The sequence below is a fragment of the Amphiura filiformis genome, chromosome 11, assembly GCF_039555335.1.
Source record: "Amphiura filiformis chromosome 11, Afil_fr2py, whole genome shotgun sequence".
Lineage (NCBI taxonomy): Eukaryota > Metazoa > Echinodermata > Ophiuroidea > Amphilepidida > Amphiuridae > Amphiura > Amphiura filiformis.
The window spans coordinates 3541859-3565075 of NC_092638.1; the positions used below are offsets into that span (position 1 = coordinate 3541859).

General features: G+C 37.6%; 2 protein-coding genes across 2 annotated transcripts in view; both read left to right on the top strand.

Annotated features, from left to right (window-relative positions):
• Positions 1-23217, top strand: part of LOC140164231 (uncharacterized) — a 446047-nt gene that overhangs the window by 371625 nt on the left and 51205 nt on the right. The gene's annotated exons all lie outside the window — the stretch shown is intronic.
• LOC140164422 (uncharacterized) lies at positions 20737-22365 on the top strand. Its single transcript, XM_072187702.1, has one exon. It carries the CDS (start codon positions 20737-20739, stop codon positions 22363-22365), a length of 1629 nt encoding a protein of 542 aa, XP_072043803.1.

Here is a 23217-nt window from a genome sequence, read left to right on the forward strand (position 1 = left end):
TCAATGATGCGATGCAGAGGTAGGGTGTATGTCTATGCGCAGGGCAATACAGGATTATTTACCATTGCGATGGGTCAAAACTATTTTTGAATTATTTCGTGTCTAAATAGCACCAGGGAATACACAGATTGGGAAGTGTCACTCTTATAAAAAGTAATAAAACTATGGAAGCCACCATTACCCTGCCATCGCGTAGGCCTGGAACACTACCGCGATTTCTACCGGCTGCATCGCGTCCGTATTTTGTGTCCGCACTTTTGCGCAACCCCGCTCATTCGCTCACTTCCCTGATTATTTGACCGATGGTTCTCGACATCGTACTCGATGATAACCCGTCGGATTCGCTCGTATCGATTTTCACGCCTCTTCGTATTTCCTCCCCAGCGTGTGTAAAGTCTATGGGATTTGGTCGTATTGGTTCGTATCAATTTCTATGCAGCTATTCGTGCATTTCGTATCTCCTCGGCGTCGTGTGTAAAGTCTATGGGGTTTTATCGTATTCGCTCGTATCAAGTTTTGTACCTCTAATATATTTATCGAGCGTTTCGTATCTCCTCGTCGACACGTGTAAAATCTATTTGAATTTGTTTCTATTGCTCACCTGTAATGGGTTTGAGCACTCTAAAATTCCAAAGTTAGTCACTTGTAAAGTAAACTTGTTATAATACGCCCCCACTATTTTTAGTGGTTGAGCACTCTCGACTACTTTTGGAGTAGAGACTGTTCTGGTTGGCTTGGTTCGTCATGATTTTGACACCACAGAATGTATATACTCGTATAAACATTTCTGTAAATTTGAAATCATGACAAACTATCCGTCTGATGATCGGTTTACCCAATGATCGTAAGTGAGGGTATTCCGTGAAACTTTAAGTAACGGTTGCCTTGCCAGAGGTCTATACTTTGAATTTGTTTCTATTGCTCACCTGTAATGGGTTTGAGCACTCTAAAATTCCAAAGTTAGTCACTTGTAAAGTAAACTTGTTATAATACGCCCCCACTATTTTTAGTGGTTGAGCACTCTCGACTACTTTTGGAGTAGAGACTGTTCTGGTTGGCTTGGTTCGTCATGATTTTGACACCACAGAATGTATATACTCGTATAAACATTTCTGTAAATTTGAAATCATGACAAACTATCCGTCTGATGATCGGTTTACCCAATGATCGTAAGTGAGGGTATTCCGTGAAACTTTAAGTAACGGTTGCCTTGCCAGAGGTCTATACTTTGAATTTGTTTCTATTGCTCACCTGTAATGGGTTTGAGAAGAAATTACAAAAAAAATGGACAAAGTGGTATGCAAAATGAAGGGGCAAATCTTCTCGTTTTCGTTAAAATTTTGGATATGTGTTGCTAACACATTAGGGAAATAAAGTTGATATGTAAAATGGGAATAAGTGGTTCCTGATTTCTTTTATGACTTCATGAACTTGGTGCTCCACAACTATCAAAAAAAGGAACTGGTTAAAATGCTTCTATTTTCAATGTTGAGCTATATTTTGTATTTTTAACTTGCAACATTATTTCACTGAAACTTAATTTAATTTATTCAGTGTTATATCATGGTAGGTATTTTGCATGCACCCCTAGATTTTCTATAGAGAGTATAACAAAGGATTTTTAATGTATTCTATTCATGTACCCTACTTGAACATGTTGAAAAGAATAAAATATGGTTTGCTATGAAACACATATCTGAGTTACTAGGATACAGTAAACAAAAAATATATAGGGCTAAAATGACTTTCTAAAATGGTTTAAAATCACTTTGTATGTAGATATATTTTATAAGTTCAGGACATGAGGTGATGAACATATTTATGTACGTCATAAATTTGCAAGAAAAAAAAGAAGAGGGGTACTGATGAAAATCAGGGTATTATTCCCCCTTAAATAGATGCACTAATCCTAATCTAATCCTTGTGGGACTTAAAGTAGTGGGACCTCAAAAAGAACAAAATACAAATAAAGATGGTAGGGGTCGTTAAAATACAGTGTTGTAGGTCTCGAGACTTGGTCGGGACCTGCTGGTCTCGGTCTTGGTCTCGGTCTCGGCCCTCCTGGTCTCCAGGTCTTGGTCCGAGACCGGGTTCGAGACCGGCAAAATAGCACCATTCTGGATACTTGGCAGCAATTCTGCGCAGACAGTTTTCATCAATTAAATCATTTAAGAATAACTAAATCCCATTTAACATTCTCAATCTTACACAGGACCTATTAATTTATTATCAGTTAGGTCCAATTAGTAAAGATTGTTCAAAACATTGTATGAATTCATTGTAAACAAACTATCTCAATCTCCAGAATCTTGTTGCGTTAGAATCTATTTAAGTAATTTCATTGGTGTATTTGCCCAAATAATCATAAATATAAATGTACGTGCCAAAAGTGACAACATAGTTGAATCATTTTCTTACGATCCGTGACCATTCATAGCATACCTTTGTTTCTCTGTGGATTTGACTAGATGGACATATTTTAAGAAAAAATGGCTCCTATGTCCCTCCCAAAAATGGTGGGGAAATCTATTTATAGCTCATTTTTCAAAATGGCCGCCGGTGACATATTGAAAAACATGAAAATCTATATACCATGACCTGGATTGGCTATAATGACAAATAATGTGCCGTTTCCAACTATTTTTGGCATGCCAAATCTTTTAGATAATATTTAAAGTGTTAAGAGGTCATCTTGACCCCTAAATCCAAGATGGCCGCCAGCGCCATATTGAAAAACATGAAAATCGATATAGCAGGAAGTGGATAGGCTATAATAACAAACAATGTGTCGTTTTTAACTATTTTTGGCATGCAAAACCGTTTAAGATCATATTCAAAGAGTTTGGGGTCACCTTGACTCCTAAATCCAAGATGGCCGCCAGCGCCATATTAACAAAACATGAAAATCTATATACCATGGGGTGGATAGGCTATACTGACAAACAATGTGTCATTTTCCACTATTTTTGGCATGCCAAATCTTTTTTTGTAATATTCAAAGTGTTTGGGGGTCATATTGACCCTTAAATCCAAGATGGCCGCCAGTGCCATATATGAAAAACATGAAAATCGATATATCACAATATGTCGTTTTCAACTATTTTTAGAATGCAAAACCATTTAAGATCATATTCCAAGAGTTTGGGGTCACCTTGACCCCTACATCTAAGATGGCCGTCAGCGCCACATTGACAAAACATGAAAATCTATATATCATGAAGTGGATAGGCTATAATACTGACAAACAATGTGTCGTTTTCCACTATTTTTGGCATGCCAAACCTTTTTATGTCATATTCAAAGTGTTTGGGGGTAATCTTCACCCATAAATCCAAGATAGCTTCCGGAGCCATGTTGAAAAACATGAATATCAATATTTAAGATGTGACACACATGAGGCCGATACTTATTTTAACTCAATTACTTATACTATAGATTCATTCAGGAAAGTTGCACGTTAAAAGCACGGGATGGAGAACAGAACAGACACTGTTCAAGAGCAACAGAGCAACCAAGAGACTGAGAAACTAGAATGCATACTGTGTAAAGGTCACTGCCCTGTAAAAGACAGTTTAGAAAAAGTATCTGGAAAGAAATGGGAGAACATTAAGGACAAATCCTTACAATGGAAGGGCCTTGATAAATTTCAACATGTCAATACAAGAGTGGAATAGGGTTATCATAATATATGCATGCTACTTTTTACACCACGATGTCTAACACACACGCTCACTCACAAGACACAAAACGCAAGCACAAATCTGAGAAACCAGAAAAAAGTCTGGGATGTCAGGTCACCAATCATCTTTCTCAGGACCTCCTCCCAAGAAACTTCGTTCAAGTATAGGTGTTCTGTATGACAAGGTATTGTGTGTGTGGTGCATTAAAAGGCAGGGCCGTTCCGACCATTAGGCCAGGTAAGGCGGTCGCCTAGGGCGGCAAACGCTGAGGGGCGCAAAAAGGGAGGGGGCGAAAAAAAAAAAAAAACGGGAATGGAGAAAGACGGGAACAAAAAATGAGGGCGGATAAAAAGAAAAAATGGGCAGTATACAAATAGGTCAAAACTGATTACTTTTCAAGGGGGTAACACCCCCTTAACACTTTTTTGGTATGCTTTGGTGGGGCGGCAGGGAGAGGCTTTGCCTAGGGCGGCAAAATCCCTAGAAACGGCCCTGTAAAGGTCCACAAATTGTCTGGTAACCGGGACAGAAAACACCTTTGTTGCTTTCGACACAAGATGCATGGAAAAGGTTCAAGGTACACACCATCTACATTGCAGATGAGGATACAAGAGCGACGTTAATAACGTCAATGGCGTCCATCAGCAATCAAGCGAGAGATAATCTCAGTGAAAATGCAGAGCATCTACAGCATGTTAACCTTCGTTCGGGAGGCTCAAGCTTTGTTCTTTCAACATATCCAACAAGTCATATTTAGCTATATTTAAAGATCATGAAATACGCACCCTTCAAGGACTGCTCCAAGATTACATTCACATTACTTCAAACTACGGGCACTTTTCCCAATTAAGGTCCAGCTACCTCAGGGAACTTCTGATCAAAGAATTTGGAAAAGACATAGGATTTCACGAACGTAATTCAGAAGAATGTTATGTTAGTGAGCTTGTGAATGATACAAGAGCTGCCGATACATACATCGAGGCCGCGCTGTTATCACTGGGAGTATGACCAGTTGGCCAAGAATGTCGCAACACGACTCAGAGAACAGGTCATCGAAACAACCATTGTTCCGTGGCCCCCGTACATACATGAGTCGGAGCAAGCTGAAAACTTGAGTGAGCTCCTACTAAAGTTCCCTAAGATTGACGCAAGATTGACGCAATTGATCAGACCGTTGGGTTGTCATCAGCTGAACCTGTGTTGAGCTTTAGTAGGAGCTCACTCAAGTTTTCAGCTTGCTCCAACTCATGTATGTACGGGGGCCAAGGAACAATGGTTGTTTTGATAACCTGTTCTCTGAGTCGTGTTGTGACATTCTTGGCCAGTGATAACAGCGCGGCCTCGATGAATGTACCGACAGCTCTTGTATCATACACAAGCTCACTAACATTCTACTGAATACGTTCGTGAAATCATATGTCTTGTCCAAATTCTTCAGAGGTTCCTTGAGGTAGCTGGATCATACTTGGGAAAGTGCCCGTAGTCTTTGAGCAGTCCTTGAAGGGTGCGTATTTCATGATCTTTAATACGACTTGTTGGCTATGTTGAAAGAACAAAGCTTGAGCTTCCTGAAGGTTAACATGCTGTAGATGCTCTGCCTTTTTAATGATATTATCTCTCGCTTGATTGCTGACGTATTGACGCCAGCAGTGAATGACGATGGTATCTGATTTTCAAGCCAAAGGCTGTTTGGCTGTCTGGGATTGACGTTATTAACATAATACGTATTTTCGCTCTCTTGTATCCTCATCTGCAATGTAGATAGTGTGTGTCTTGAACCTTTTACATGCATCTTGTGTCGAAAGCAACAAAAGTGTTTTTTGTTCCGGTTACCAGATTTTGTGGACCTTTCACAATGCCTTATCATGCAGAACACCTATACTCTCAGGAGGTCCTGAGAAAGATGATTGCTGAACTGACATCCCAGCCTTTTTCTGGTTTCTCAGATTTGTGCTTGCGTGTTGTGGCTTGGGAGTGAGCATGTGTGTTAGACATCGTGGTGTAACAAGTAGCATGCATATGATAACCCTTAGGTCCTTTATCCTATTCCACTGTTGGCGAACTATTGACATGTTGAAATTTATCAAGGCCCTTCCATTGTAAAGATTTGTCTTTAATGTTCTCCCACTTCTTTCCAGATACTTTTTCTAAACTGTCTTTTACAGGGCAATGATCTTTACACAGCATGCATTCTAGTTTATCAGTCCCTTGGTTGCTCTGTAGCTCTTCAGTGTCTGGTCTGTTCTCCATCACGTGCTTTTAACATGCAACTTTCCTGAATGAACAAAAGTATCGCTTTCAAAATCTAAAGTATAAGCGATTGAGTAAAAATAAGTATCGGCCTTATGTGTGTCACATCTTAAATACCAATATTAATGTTTTGCAACATGGCTCCGGCAGCCATTTTGGATTTAGGGGTGAAGATGGCCCCCAAACACTTTGAATATGGCATAAAAAGATTTGGCATGCCAAAAATAGTGGAAAACGACACATTGTTTGTCAGTATTATAGCCTATCCACTTCATAATATATATATTTTCATGTTTTTGTCAATATGGCGCTGGCGGCCATCTTGGATGTAGGAGTCAAGGTGACCCCAAACTCTTGGAATATGATCTTAAATGGTTTTGCATGCTAAAAATAGTTGAAAACGACATATTGTTTGTTATTATAGCCTATCCACTTCATTATATCGATTTTCAGGTTTTTCATATATGGCGCTGGCGGGCATCTTGGATTTAGGGGTCAAGATGACCCCCAAACACTTTTAATATGACAAAAAAGAGTTGGCATGGCAAAAATAGTGGAAAACGACACATTGTTTGTCAGTATAGCCTATCCACCCCATGGTATATAGATTTTCATGTTTTTGTCAATATGGCTCTGGCGGCCATCTTGGATTTAGGGGTCAAGGTGACCCCAAATTCTTTGAATATGATCTTAAACGGTTTTGCATGCCAAAAATAGTTGAAAACGACACATTGTTTGTTATTATAGCCTATCCACTCCATGATAAATCGATTTTCATGTTTTTCAATATGAAGCTGGCGGCCATTTTAGATTTAGGGGTCAAGATGACCTCTAAACACTTTGAATATTATCTTAAAAGGTTTGGCATGCCAAAAATAGTTTAAAACGGCACATTATTTGTCATTATAGCCTATCCAGGTCATGGTATATAGATTTTCATGTTTTTCAATATGTCACCGGTGGCCATTTTGAAAAATGAGCTATAAATAGATTTTCCCGCCATTTTTGGGAGGGACATAGGAGCCATTTTTTCTTAAAATATATCCATCTAGTCAAATCCACAGAGAAACAAAGGTATGCTATGAATGGTCACGGATCGTAAGAAAATGATTCAACTAACATGAAAGGACTCACAAAGGTTAGATAATGTTAAAATGTTCATTTCTAGTAGCGGTTATGGAAAATTTCATAATATTTTACAATAACCTTTCCGATTTTGTTGTGTACACTGTTATTTTTAAAGTTAAAAAACATTTAACTTTGACGTTTGGCAGAAAACAGTCAACAATAATAAAGACAACAATACTATTTTTGATAATTATTATTTTAAAATCTTTCCTTAAGTCCATATGAAGGCCAAAGTTATTAAAGTGTTATACAACTTTTTGGGCAAATGTTCTCTAACATTTCAAACACGTTATGTTTGCTGAGAAATTATCTCGAACTATTATATGAATGACTTTTAAGTGCATTTATTATTTCTTAAAAAAAGGACATTTGGGGCAGGAGGATCTATTTTTTTCCTTCAAATTCCATACTTAGACATATGGCAGGGATAGCAGACATTGCTGCATGCAACTTAATGCACCATGATCAATCAATGGTGCATTATATTATATCATTTCGATGTTTCCAACTGGTCATTTGAACCGCCTTATTTCTCTTGTTTGGGATCCAAATATTTTTAAAATAATTGAATTTTGGTATCTAATTGCTTAAAAAGCTAGTGGATTGTATGGCCCATCAGGTATCAGTCACCGAGAGAGTCATCATTCATTAATGAATAATGATATTACTTTCAAGCCCGGTCTCGGTCTCGGTCTTGGCCTCGGACCTGCCGGTCTCGGTCTTGGTCTCGGTCTCGGACCAGCTGGTCTCGGTCTTGGTCTCGGTCTCGGACTGCCTGGTCTCGGTCTCGGTCTTGGTCTCGGATAGGCCGGTCTCGACTACAACACTGTTAAAATAGGTACAAAAATATATGTGTATATTTGTGTGATAGCTGTTTGTATTGTCTAGGTCTAGAATTGAATATAATGTTTTGTTAGATTAATAAATTACATCAAAAAACCATTAGTGCATGGCGCTAAGGCGTGATTTTTGAGTTTTTGAGTATCTAGTTTTTCTACTTAGTGAAACCAATGTTTTTTGGCATCCTTACACCTCAAAGGATAAAAGTAGAATTGGTTCAAATTTGTTTCATTTATATAGTTTCAAATGTTAAAATAAGGGGCTCATAAGTAGAACACGTAATGGCCTTAATCCGTAGATGTACATTGTGCCCATTTTGGTAACGGATGATTGATACCAAGGGCCCCAGAGGCCCAGATGTTAAAACAAAGGGCCGATCTTTTAAATAAAGCAGCTATAGCGCTCTGAGTTGGTATACTGATAGCATTTTTTTTGTATGCACTTTGACGACAACATTCGGTGTGATATTTGCAAAAATTATACGGAAAAAATTAATATTGGTCATGCTTAATTGAGGTTTTGTCAATAGCTAACAATCTTTGAGCACAGTTATACCAATGCATGCATAGCATTAATTATTTACAATACATGGAGGCCTTAAAACATTATTGCCATCTGTCCATATGTGACCAAGTTTTTCCTTAAAATTAATTATAAAACCACTGTCTTCACTAACATTTGAGGTTTGAAGGGTGGATGAAGGCAAGGGTAGCTAATGATTTAAACAATGTAAACGAGTTATAGTGATCTGTTGATGAATAGTATACAAATATTAACTGTCTATGAGTGTGATGGTCGAAATATAATCACGAGGTGAAAGATGGATTGTTCCATTCCACTAGCCGGAACGGCGAGTGGAATGGAACAAGTCATCAAATTACACTATTTAAGGTAGGAAATACATTTTTTCATCAACATAACACCATGTTTTGCCGTGATATACTTCACATTTTGGGGTCCACCCCATAACTAAATCGACGAGTCCAAGAGTCAGCGCACGACTTGGCACAGGCGCACTACGACAGAGCACTATGATGGTAAAGACTATCACACGGAGAGGGTGATAGTAAAAATGATAATGGTAATCAACCAATGAACTCTCTAGAATTTATGTATGAGAGATATAATATGTTCCAATCACTGGACCAAGACCAAAACTGTGTTCCAGGAGTATGACTTGTTGGCAAAATCTAAAGCAAGCATAAAGGCCTGTGCTGACCATGTGAAGTAATTGTCTTTTACACAGGAATTTTGCTTTACCCATGTTACATGTATTTATTTACCTATGTTACGTGTATTTGTAATCTAGGAAAAAAAATGGAAAAAAGGATAAAAAAAAGAGTAAATAAATAACTACAGCACAATTTAGTGGAAGCAATAAAAATCCAAATTATATTAATATGATCTCTTTATTTAATTTATTTAATGTTGTTTAGTGATGAAGACAGTGAGAAATTGTTTCTTCAACTTTTCAACATTTTGCAAAATTTGAATCTCTTATTCAGTATTCTAAATGGCCGGCAAAATACCAGTATATGATATTCTAGAGTTATAAAATAGTCTACTGATAGGACATGACTGAGCTTTGTACTTAAAATGCTCAGATTTTGATAAAAGTTTGCTATATCTCAGGTGTTTCGTTACCTGGTTAACATGATCACAAATGTCAAGGTTAACAGAATTGAATGGGCTTTTTCCTTCTTTACCCTGTTACCCAGAATGGGAAGCTCGAAGAAAGACGAAAAAAATATACTAATTTTATATAAGGTTGAACAGTGCGTATTGCAAAGTCAATTAATTAAGCTAATGCCCTTTTGGGGACACAGGATGAAGAATCGTATAATGTTACATGTAACACCAATTTCAAAATTGAGATTGTAATCGACCCTGATATAACGATAACAAACAGATCGTAAGTCTTATTTTGTTTATCAACATCGTTGTCCATTAATCATCGTCCTACTGAGCCATATTTTGTAACACGGACTACGACAGAAGTTTTTTTGCGATCACCCGCCCATAATTTTCTGTTATAAAATATACTGTTTTATTTGGTACCAATGCATAGCTATGGCTCTTTTTCATCCATTGATATCAAAATAAGTAAAAACATTTGTCACATAATGTCGCTATGACGTCATAATATGGGCGTGCCCACATTTCTGGCTAAAATTATATGAACATGCGATTTTCACCGGATTATAACAGGAAATGACTATTTCAACTTAACTGCCATGTTAAAAGATGATATCTTTATCGCAATAACAGTACTAACTCACCCCACTCCCGCCCCACCCACCCCTGCATTGTTTGTATTGTCCAGTCCTGTCCTGTCCTCATCACACACCGACACCGCCTGGCTAATAATTATTTGGTGCAGCAGAGACACTAAAATGAATACACGGGATCGATACACGTGAATTGCTATGCACGATTTTGATATACCGGGTTAGAAAATGATGAATATCTCCGTAAATGATTTCGTCTCAAGAAACCAGATGTGGTCTCATACACTTGAAAATACGTGTTGAACAGATATGATAGTCGCTAGAATGCGCTTTGAAAATTGGCCGTGCGCTTTGAACTCAAAATCTGACCAAAACTCTAATTTTATATTGCGTTGGTCCTGTATGGACTACAGCGTGTAGTACAGCTGCACTCACTACTAGGCAGTATAAAAGTCGATGACCATTGACCTCAATGGGGTATACAAGCTTATTCACGCACAACCAAGATCAATTACCCGGCTATTGTGAGTAGCCTTAGTCATGTCCCTCGACTAATTATTCGTCACAAAGAGCTTCAAAGGTCTGAACCAAATGGCCAATCGTGGCTGTGGATTCAACCTACCATGGCGATTTCTGTCATGAAGATATAGGGTCGAAGACACTGTGCATCAGTCAAGAAAAGAATTCTAACCTATGGTGGGGCTAGTCTAAAAGCTCCTCTGAGTTTATTCAGTCTCTCCTTAACATCCCTCCTTCACTTTACAAATCATGATGCTCAAAATGACATTAATTAGTTCTTTTCACCTAAATGAAACCAGCTTGTTAAATCTGATGTTGTTATTATTTGAAGAGCTTGTTTTCAAGCCGTGTTGGGTACACAACAGCGTGTTTCTCATTGACTGTGTGATGCAGTCGCAATTGCTTTGTCAAGTATGACACTAGCAACAATAAGTTGTACTATCCACATGCCATTATTTTCCACATCAAAGTTGCTTGTCAATATTTATTTATTTATTTATTTATTTATTTATTTATTTATTTATTTATTTATTTATTTATTTATTTATTTATTTATTTATTTTTTATTTATTTATTTATTTATTTATTTATTTATTTATTTATTTATTTATTTATTTATTTATTTATTTATTTATTTATTTATTTTTTTATTTATAACATTTGGCGAAACGCCAGGCAAAACCCAAAATTGAGAAACAATAAATTGAAGGGATGCAGACTATTGTTGTTCATCCATTCAACGTTTGCTTTAATTGTGATGGCATCCATCTGAATTAAATGTGCCTGTGGCATCACGGTCCATTGCATTTACTCGCACGAGTAAATCAGAGCCACGTGTTTGTGGACCTAGCATGGCTTAGAACCAGGCGCTTCATTTATTCATTTATTGATGTTATTATTTATTGATTGTCATACTCATATCTGTAATGGAAACTTATTATTTCTTAATATTTAAGTGATACCCATATGATTTTTATAAAATCATTATGTATATATAAATGTAAGCACTATTATTGTGGTATTACTACCATTATTATTCCTAACACCACCATTGTCATTGCTATTATTATCAGTATAGTTAAATTTATTATATTTTCCTTTTATTTTCGTTATTATTATTTTTATGTATTATTATTATCATTATAATGATGTTGATGGTTTGTGTGTTAATTGTAATACTTAAGTGCAACCATGTAACATTTATTTCATAAATATTTCTGTATGTGGAGATGTGAATTTATGTGAAAATAAAACAATCTGAATCTGAATTTGAACCATTATTGTTTTTTAGGTGTCGATCTTTGGTTACAGTTCTATGAACACGTTCCAATGCATTTTTTTAATGAGAAGTTTACGATGACCTGTGTGACATAATGTTGCACAGCGTTATCATCCCTATATCTTCCTGTCAAAAATTGCCGTGATAGTACGGCGAATCCACTCGTTCTTCAACAGTTACGCATGGCGATTTTGTTCGAGATAGGCCGAGCGACTCAGGCTAAGCATATCACTTGAACAATATGAGATACCGCAGCGGTTCTATTCATACACGTGTTTACGATCTGCGCATGCTCAGTACCCCATATGACGTTGCCATTACAATTCAATTTGTTGTCAGGTAAAACTCAGGTTTGTTTTAAATACACCAACTGCAAGTTCAATACACTCAGCTGCGATTGCCGTTTTCATTCAACACATATATTTTACTGCATTTTTACCGAAATGTTTTTAAATCGTACGATAATAATGTGATATATTCAACTGTTTTAGAATTGTAATCATATAAAAAAATCAAGCATAGCTCATTCAGTTCAGATCCACGTGCTATATAGAATATTAAATCTGTATCTGTAGTTAGTCCATACAGCTCAGATCCACGTGCTATAGAAAATTAAATCACAAGTCTATAATACACTATGCACCATAGTGAGACACTATACAACTTTCTTTATCTGCGTCAATAATAGAATATTGATTTAAATGGAATTGAATACATCTCTACATCTGAGTTTGTACTTACATCACTGAGTGATCTAGCGATCGGGTTCTAGCCGATCAGATAAGGACTTCTTTTCTTGGTGAAATACCAATCGCCAGTCGCTCACCAACGGAGTATTAGAACGTGATTCATTGCAGGGAAAAATATTTATTTAGAGGCTGTCGACACTGTGTTGTCATCACCAAATTCCCCATAATGATACGAATCAACCCAAAACTGAGGCGTACACTCTTCGGTCTCTTCTACTTTAAACTAATTTAAAGTGTAAATTACGCAATTCTTTCCAAGATGCCTTTAAAACATAATATTTGTGATCAGCTCCAACGTTTTTGAATTCTCTGCCTTTAAAGCATACATACCCAAAAAAAAAAATCAAATTTTGGAATTCTTAATTTCATGGTATTTGACCGTGGGATTCAAGTGGACTTTCAAATCCTTGAAAGTACTTATAAAAAAGAGGTGTATTTAATCATGATAATCCCTATTCAATCCTGTGTAAGGCAGGAAACTAATTGGCACATTACTCAGACTAGCAATTTGGCAAAAATATCATTTACAAAATTATCCATATCTTAAGTATTGATGCTATTTATATTTATATATATATTATAAATTTATATTCACATCATGAAATCTGTTGTACAGCAGATTTTTCACGGATTTTTCAACCGATCACAGTTTTTGTCTCCTTGTGATTATTATGCTGCTCCCAACCTCATTGTATTAACAAGGATTACCAACGGGAAATCGTGTATAAAACGATCAAGTAATTAATTGATTTTTGAAATATTACACCTTTACACTTATAAACGCATGAAGCAATCAGGATGAAACGATCATTTTGTGATTTGAAACGGAGCTGACAACACCACCATGGCTAGACTGGCTTATTGCAGGATTTCTGGTTCACTCCTATGCTATATAGAAATAGCACTGGCAGCATACTTGATTTTGTTTTCATGCAGCACACAGATAAGTGTGAATGGACAGGACAAAGCCATAATCAAGTGTGTCGGAGAGAGGGAAGCAAGATGTCATATGAAGTGCCCATCTAATTGTTCCTGCACTTTGGATGATTGTGCCATAATCAGTAATTGCATAGATGGAAATGTGTTCAACATGCCTGTTTTGTATCCTTCTGGCGATGTTACTGATCTGTACTGGAGTAACAGTTCCTTGCATAGTATTCAACCGATGACATTTGCAAGGTTTGGCAACACGTTACAGATATTGGATCTTAGTGAAAATGCATTACGTGAGATACAACTAGGTGCGTTTGAAGGACTGTTAAGTCTGGAGTGGTTACATCTGGATCACAATGCATTACAAGAGATACAACCAGGTGCGTTTGAAGGACTGACAAGTCTGAGGTGGTTATACCTGTATAACAATGCACTGCAAGAGATACAGCCTGGTGTGTTCGCGGGACTGACAAGTCTTGATAGGTTATACCTGTATAACAATGCACTGCAAGAGATACAGCCTGGTGTGTTCGCGGGACTGACAAGTCTGGAGTTGTTGAACTTGGATCACAATGAATTACAAGAGATACAGCCTGGTGTGTTTGAAGGACTGACAAGTCTTGATAGGTTATACCTGGATCACAATGGATTACAAGAGATACCGCCTGGTGTGTTTGAAGGACTGGCAAGTCTGGAGGGGTTACGTCTGGGTTACAATGCATTGCAAGCGATACATCCTGGTGTGTTTGAAGGACTGATAAGTCTGGAGTGGTTAGATCTGGGTCACAATGGATTACAAGAGATATGGCCTGGTGTGTTTACGGACTGACGCATCTTGAGAGTTTATACCTGAATAACAATACATTACATAAGATTGGTGCGTATGCAGGACTGACAAGTCTGGAGAGGTTACTTATACTGATAAGCAATGCATTACGTGACATACAGTCTGGGGAGTTTGACGGACTGGCAAGTTTAGAACTGTTATACCTGGAAAATAATGCATTACATGAAATATCACCTGATGTTTTTGGATCCTTGAGGAACCTACGCAAACTGTGGCTATCCTACAACAAGCTATCCTTCCTCCATCCGGGCACATTTCAAAACCAAACCAAGCTTCTGGAGCTAGGACTTGATCACAACCAGCTCCACAATCTTCCAGAGAATATATTTCACAGCTTGACTCAAGTAAGGTATTTGAACATTTCTGAAAATAAATTGGATCAGATTCCACCCCTATCAAACTGCATCTCTTTACAAGCAGTTAACTTAAAAGTAAACCCACTGATATGGATACAAAGGGACACTTTTTTAGGGTTAAATGAAAGTGTTGACGTATTCGTCACCAGCGCTGCAACATGCTGTTATGCAACATCTGTCCAGTGTCTTAGTGATGAGCCACCCTCTCCAATCTTAAACTGTAAGCGCATGTTGAGTTTTCATATTCTTCGCATTGTTATGTGGTTTGTAAGTGTATTTGGCATTCTTGGAAATATTATTGCTCTTTACATCAGGTTCAGAAATGGGAGACAAGGTAATAAGGTCCAATTACTTCTCATCACAAGCCTCTTCATATCTGATCTCACAATGTGCATATACCTGTGCATTTTGCTTTCAGTAGATGCATATTATGTGGATTATTCAAATTCTGAATCCTGGCAAAGCAGTGCGTTGTGTAGGTTTGCTGGAGCCTTATTTGTATTATCCAGTGAGGCTTCAGCTTTCTTTATAACACTGATTAGCATTGATCGTTTTCTGGCGATAACGTATCCATTTGGAAACCGACGCTTGGGTATAAAATCAGGCCGCCTACTAGCGGCTATTATGTGGCTAGTGGCGTTCAGTTTAAGTATTACCTTCTATAAACTATCAGAAAACGATTCAAGTGCTTATGCAGTTTCTGAGAATTGTGTTGATCTCGCCATTTCAAAGTTTAAGTATTACAAAGCAAGCACTGTAACCTTTGGTGTTGAATATGATCAAGTATCACAGAATTTGTATGATCAGAACAAAGTGCATATGTACTTTTCAATTATAGTGTTTACTGGTCTCAACCTTCTCTGTTTCTTAATAGTGGGTTTCTGTTACGCGGCCATTTTTATTACTGCTAGAAAAACAAGTAGAGCCCCGGGAAGCTCTGAAACAGCAAGGGAAGAAATGCGCGTGGCTAGGAAAATGTATCTTCTTGTTCTCACCGACCTCTTTAGCTGGGTATCAATTGGGATAGTATCAATTCTTGTCCAGGCAGGTGCAATTGAAGTAAGCCCTAAAGCATATGCCTGGATAGCAACATTTGTACTGCCAATCAATTCCACCCTGAATCCATATATATATACTTTGGCTGGGTTAAAAAAAAACAAAAAAAATGCCAGTGTTGCGAATGTGGAGGACAGGAAGAGAACATCCAAATGAGGACAATTGCTGGACGAAGAAATTAAAAGAATCATAGCCCATAGAAAAAGTTGAGATCAATTTTGTTTCAGCAGTATTACAAAAAAGCAACGATATTAGATCCAAAGAGTGCCGACTCAGAATTATGCCTAACGCTATAGTAAATCCGCCATCCCCGGGCCGAACCAAAAAGTGTACCTCAGGTATTTATTGCAAGTGTTACAAAGGTTTGCAAAATAATCCAGAGAATTTACCCTCCGCGAGCGAAACGCAAGTTGCAAATCAAAATCAATATACAGGGGAAAGAATTACGCATCGCACACTAGCACATTTAAACAAGAATTTACAAATGGAAACATAACATGCGTAATTCTTCTTTTCCCCCCGTATGCATGTCCATATATTAAGAATAACGATTAAGCATCATTAATTTGATCTCGTGCGCTAGTTGTAATGTTTGAATGTTTCTATGTTCCAGTGTATGATGCGTAAGCCTCTTCCTCTGTTTGTATGATTATATTAGGCTGGCGGGTAAGCATCATTAATTGATCTCGTGCACTGGTATGTAATGTGTTGTGTGTATTGTTCACCCTTGACTGCTCATATCCATAAGTACCAGACTTGAGTCCTGTTTATCAGGGACAGTCTGTGTAGCTCAGTGGTAGAGCGCTCGCCCGACAAGCGAGAGGTCTGGGGTTCAAGTCCCCGCACAGGCAGGTATGTCCAGAGTTTTTTCTCTGGTATATCTGCCTATGCATGTTATGTTTCCATTTGTAAATTCATGTTTAAATGTGCTAGTGTGCGATGCGTAATTCTTCTTTCCCCTGTATATTGATATATTAAGAATAACGATTAAGCATCATTAATTTGATCTCGTGCGCTAGTTGTAATGTTTGAATGTTTCCATGTTCCAGTGTATATGATGCGTAAGCCTCTTCCTCTGTTTGTATCCCTACATAACCAGCACTTGACCAACCAATAGCGTGGGTAGTAATGGTAAAACACGCCTTTGCACTGCAAACACATATAATAACGCTGCCCTCTACAGTCCGTATAATACAGAGCGGAGGGGTGGGGTTATAGTTACCTGGGGTTTCGAGTATGAGTAAGCCATTGTTATTTCACACTTGAATAACCAATAGCGTAATGGCGACAAAAAAAGCCTTTGCACGGCAAACAAATTGGATAACGCTGCCCACTACAGTCAATTTGCAAATTTGTAATTAAATACATTTCGTTGTACCTATAATAAATATGTAAAAACCAGTTATAAGGGCCTGACAAACGTAATTGTTGATAACTATGTCTTGGATATCCGCATTGACACCTACGCATGTCATAACCTCGCTATTCTCTACGACTACCCATGTCAAGAATTACAAGAACAATTTTAGCGTCAATAGAAACATCCTGAAATTCTCTACTTATGAACTTTTAATAAGGACTAATGGTCCTCTTCGAGTGTTTAATCTAACTTCTTGCCAAGGTCCACGTCTTCGCCTGTATGGACATTTACATTTACTACGCGTGTTAAATATTAAATCGCTATTCTGGAACTCCGGACACGAGCCAAACCGTGGCATTTCAGCATTATCAGCAAATGCTGAAGTAGTTTTTAAAATTAGGTAGAACTGTAGATAAGTCTGCATTATATTATATTGCATAATATGTACTGTAAACTTTGCAGAAACCTTTGTCCTTTGGCACGTCATGGCTAAGGGTCTGTATTTACTGCATTGTCTTCTCGACTGCTCAGTGCAGAAGTGGGTATTAAAGTACATTAGTATATTGTACTCATCTACACATATAGCTACACATGGCAGGCTTGGCAGCTATTGTACTTACCCACTTCTGGCACTGAGCAGCAAATGAGCCATTGTATATAGCCATATGCTCCCAGCAAGAACCAAATGTTTGCGAAATGATCCGCAAAAGGTTAAAACGTGCCAGAAAACATTTCAATGTCGTGTTAATTTTGATATATAAATGATATTTAATGTTTATAAAACGTTTTAATAACATTCCGAAATATTTTTTAAAACTTGCTGTAACGCATTCTAGCATTATAACGTTATTCAAATATTGAAAAAATATTTACCAAAGTGTTTACAAAAAATATTTTATAATAACATTTCGACAATATTTTAAAAATGTTTCATGACCTTCATACATGTCATATAACCTGACATTTAAAGTCATTAAAATGTTTTTGACCAAGTCTGAGACGGATGTCTTCGGACGTGCTATTTTCCAATTTTTACTGAGTGTGGGCCCAATAGAATTACAAAAGAAGAGTCTGCCTCAGCATTACTGATTTTTTCTCTCGCACATTCAGTAGCGCACGGAGTCAAAAGACTGAGGACACAATTTACCCAAATGTACGATTTGTACCACCTCCTAATAGTCCAGTCAAAGTGGGTTTTGACTCATCACTAATTGCAACAGAATTTGTTTCACTCCTATGAATGTCAGAGATGTCCCCTGAACAGCATACCAAAAGTATACTAAAATATACTTGGTGGAAAGGTAGTTTTTTGCGGGAAAAGGTCATACAGGGGTCAAATTTCAAAATTGCTCCAATCATTTTAAAAACTATACCAAATTATTCCTCTAGTCTTAAGGATTCAGAAAAAATATAGTTTGCCATACCTGTGATGTATGGTTCTTGAGTTATAGCCGAAAAGGTCAAAGGTCAAATGTTGGGTCAAAAAACTAAAAATTGTCTGATTTAAACCAAAATGGTCTCAAATTGTTCGGCTTGCAAACATAATTCATTTAAAGAATATTTGCACTGTTTAGGTTGTTAAATTACATGCGTAAAATCGAAAACTTGGCCGGGGTCAATAGAGTTCAATGGTCAATGACCTCTTTTACCCTGCTACCTAGGTAACAAAGCATCCAAGATATGGCAAACTATTCTTATTTTGGAGTGTTTTTAAAGGAAGAACACATTGAGACCATTTTAAAGGAGATCGGAGCATTTTTTTGAAGTTGACCCACGTGGAGCCAAAATTTTGACATTTGACCTTTTGCTGATAACTTGAGAATGGTACATCACAGATATGACAAACTATACTTTTTCTGAATCCTTAAGACTAGAGGAATATTTTGGTCTAGTTTTTAAAACGCTTAAAGCAATTTTGAAATTTGACCCGTGCATGACCTTTTCCCGCCATAAAAACTACCTTTCCACCAAGTATATTTTAGTATACTTTTGGTATGATGTTCAGGGACATCTCTAAAATGTATAAAAGTGAAAAAATTCTGTTGCAATTAGTGGTGAGTGACACCACTAATTTGTTTAGATTGACTGGACTATAAGGGGTTTCATCAATCATAAACGGGCATGATTACACCCAAACGATCCAAGCTAATCGTAGATCCAATCTTTGCGCTCATTTTTAATTTTTACCCCAGCACCTTACCTGGGGATAGGACCGGTCATCAAAATATTACCACAGAGGAGGGTTGGTGAGACCCACCATTGGTTTCTACAGTAAAATTCATGACTTTCATTTCGCTCTTGTAAAATTATTCGAAAAGCTACTGACTCAGTAAAAATCGCTTTTTTCTATAATTTTTAGCCGAAAATCAATTTTGCCTATACCTGGATGAATTAATTGCCAGAATTTCCAAATTTGTATGGGCCCCTCACATTATGATGTCATAGCGATATTACTTGGAGAATATTTGTACTTATTTTGGAATCACTGGATAGAGGAGATCCACATTGGTACCAAATAATAAACACAGTCAAAATAAAAAGTCTCCACCAGTTCCATCCCCATTTAATCAGAGTCTGATGAGTTTATAGCAAAATAATTTATATTATCATTTTCTATACAGTTTCCTTCGATCGAAGGTTGATACCAAATTTTATATCAAAAGTTAAATCATCGTGAGCATAGGAGCCGTTGTTTGGAAATTCGTGCATTTTTGAATTTTAAAAACACTGTTATATGTTTTCTGTTGTGAGAATTTGGTTAAACTGTTCATTCATTCATGTTTTCTGTTGGTTTATGATTAAGAAAGTGATCAATCATTATGTCTCCAAATTGCAAAATGTTGTTTTCTTATATTCCGCACAACGTTGTCCTGAGCACATTATAAATGTATAAATTTATTCACGCACGATTGTAAATCATTTTATGTAACTTTAAGATAGACATGTTCCTTGACATGTATTGCATGCTCGTACTATATATCTAGTTATCTAGTGTTTTTGGCACTAAAGATATTCAGAGACACCGTCTGCGTTTAAATTTTAGCAGTCCGGTCCGGTAAACACTTCCGGGAACCAGGAAACACTTCCTGCCCAGACAACATGATGCCTGTGCAGGCAATATGGTATCCCACAATGCAATGCTCTAACAATTTTGCGTACATAGCTAAAATTAGAAGAAAAAAAAAACCGTTTTTTTTTCGCCAGGTGAAACAGATTATCAAATTAGATGTAGCTCATGTGTGTGAAAGTAAAATTTCCCCGATCACCAAGTCACCATGAAAAATTTAGTGCTTAACTGCAACATTCAGAAGAGTTACAAAGGCAACATGCTGCGCAGGCAACATTCTGCCTGGTCCGGTAGTGTTTCCTGATGGGCAGGAACGGACTGTTCGTGTTATCTCTTATTTTCCAAAAATGATGCTTTCAGAAAAAGTTGCACTATCCCAGCAAACACAAAACGTTTTCGACATCATTCGCAAAAGGTTATAAAATGTTGTAAGAAAACGTTTAAATGTCGGTTTATATCCTATGCTCTGAATATGTTCTTGCCAATAATATAGATTGCCTTATCATCACTGAGACATGGTTAAAGAAGTCAGAACCAGTCGTCATAGGCGAGTTGACCCCTCCAGGTTACTCATTCCTGAGTATCCCTCGTGACTCACATACTTATGGTGGTGGTATCGGTGTACTTTTTAAGAATGAGCTGAAACTACAAATCTTTGAAACAGGAAAATCTTTCCGTACTTTTGAGCATTGTTGTTTCACCAACATGTCAAAGAATCTATATTACTTTGTGATTTATAGCCCTCATACATCCTCAGGAAATGACATAAAGACAAGCGAGTTTCTTGCAGAATTTGATCTATTTGTGGATTTTCTCAACTTGCTTGGTACAAAAACAGTAATATCTGGTGATTTTAACATACACGCTGAATGCCCTGAAAGGCCAGATGTAGTCCATTTCATGACAACGTTAGAGAGTGCAGGTTTTCACCAGCATGTAATTGGCCCTACACACATATCTGGAAGCACCTTAGACCTGGTTTTCTCACGCACAGAAGAGAACCTTGTTACGGATTGTGTTGTAGATCCTCGCCTTTCAGATCACCATGTGGTTTGTTTCAAGATATGCCAACAGAAATCTCATTCTCAGAAACAAGTCATAGTATCACGCAAGCTACATTTGATGGATGTTCCATCATTTGAGGCAGATTTCCACTTACTGCTGGAGTCCTCAGGTTCCCAAATAGAAGATCTTGCTGAACACTATAATAGAGTCATTAAGACCACTTTGGACAAGCATGCTCCAGAAAAAAGATCTACCAGAAGCACAAGATTGCATCAACCGTGGTATAACAACTCTATCCATGAAGCTCGCAGAGTGCGTAGGAAGCATGAACGCAAGTGGAGGAAATCCAGGGTTGAAGTTGACCACCAACTGTATGTTGTTCAAAAAGAACATGTGAACAGCTTAATCTGTGTAGCGAAGCAAGAATATTATAAAAATGAACTTGCTCAAGCTGATACTAAAACTGTTTTCAAGAAGGTTAACACACTATTAAATAGAAGCATTAAGGCTCTTCCAGCCCATGAGTCATCTCAAGATTTAAGTTACAAGTTTGCCTCATTTTTCAGTGAAAAGGTTTCTAACATATATAAGTGTCTTGAAAATGATGTTGTTAAGTTGTGTAATGAGACCTCCACTAATGTGGACCCTGAAAGAAGTGTATCTTGTTCTCTCACGAATTTCGATGTACTGAGTGAGAATGATGTTCTTGAGTATGTTCAGAAATCACCTGCCAAATCGTGTTGTCTTGATCCCATACCCACATGGTTTATTAAGCAGCATCCAGACATGTTTGTTCTAATCATAACAAAAATCACAAATGATTCCCTGATGACCGGCGCTTTCCCAGCATGCTTGAAACAAGCAATTGTGACCCCGCTAATTAAGAAGCAATCTCTCAACCCTGAAACGCTAAAGAACTACCGCCCTGTTTCAAACATTCCTTATGTGTCCAAGGTAATTGAGAAACATGTCATCAAGCAAATATCTGCTTATATGGAGAGCAATGAGCTTTGTGATCCTTTACAGTCAGCGTACAGGCCTCTCCACAGTACGAGACAGCGCTATTAAAAGTGAAGAGTGACATCATGCAACATCTTGCCAAGCGTGAAGGCGTGTTTTTGGTCCTTCTGGACCTTAGCGCAGCCTTTGATACTGTGAATCATTGTGCTCTCCTAAACAGACTTACCAGTGACTTCTGCATTGGTGGAGTGGTGTGGAAGTGGTTCAAATGTTACCTTACAGGCAGATCATCTCGTGTTAGTATAGACGGTACACTGTCTGAACCTCAACCTCTAAGCTTTGGATTACCACAGGGATCTCTAGTTGGACCGCTGTGTTTTTCAATGTACACCTCTCCAATTCGGTCTTTCATATCACATCTACGCTGATGACATACAATTATACATCAACTTTGATCCCCGAAATATATCATCCATCACTGATGCGCTTGCTCGCCTCACAGCTTGTAGCAGTGAGATCAAAATATGGATGACTTGCTGCGTCTGAATGACGAGAAGACTGAATTCTTTGTAGCGGTATCTGATTACCAAAAGCAAACTATGCCGCCTGTTTCTCTTCGGATTGGTGACATGGAGATTATGATCGGAACTTAGGTGTTATTTTGATCGTCAAATGACAATGACATCACACATCAGCTCACTTTGTTCAAGTTTGAATTATCAGCTTCGTAATATATCCCATGTTAGACGCTTCTTGGATGTTGACACATGCCACCTTGTTGTTAGAAGTCTTATTCTGTCTCGCATTGATTATGGAAGTGGGCTCCTTCTGGGTAGTAATACATCTGACATTCAACGGTTGCAAAGAATCCAGAACTGGGCATCCAAACTCATTTGCCGCAGAACAAAACAGGACCATGCTACGCCTTGTTTACAAGAATTACACTGGCTTCGGATCAGA

Excerpts from the sequence above, each read along its gene's own strand:
- LOC140164422 (XM_072187702.1), top strand. The coding sequence starts at position 20,737 with ATGTCGGTTTATATCCTATGCTCTGAATATGTTCTTGCCAATAATATA.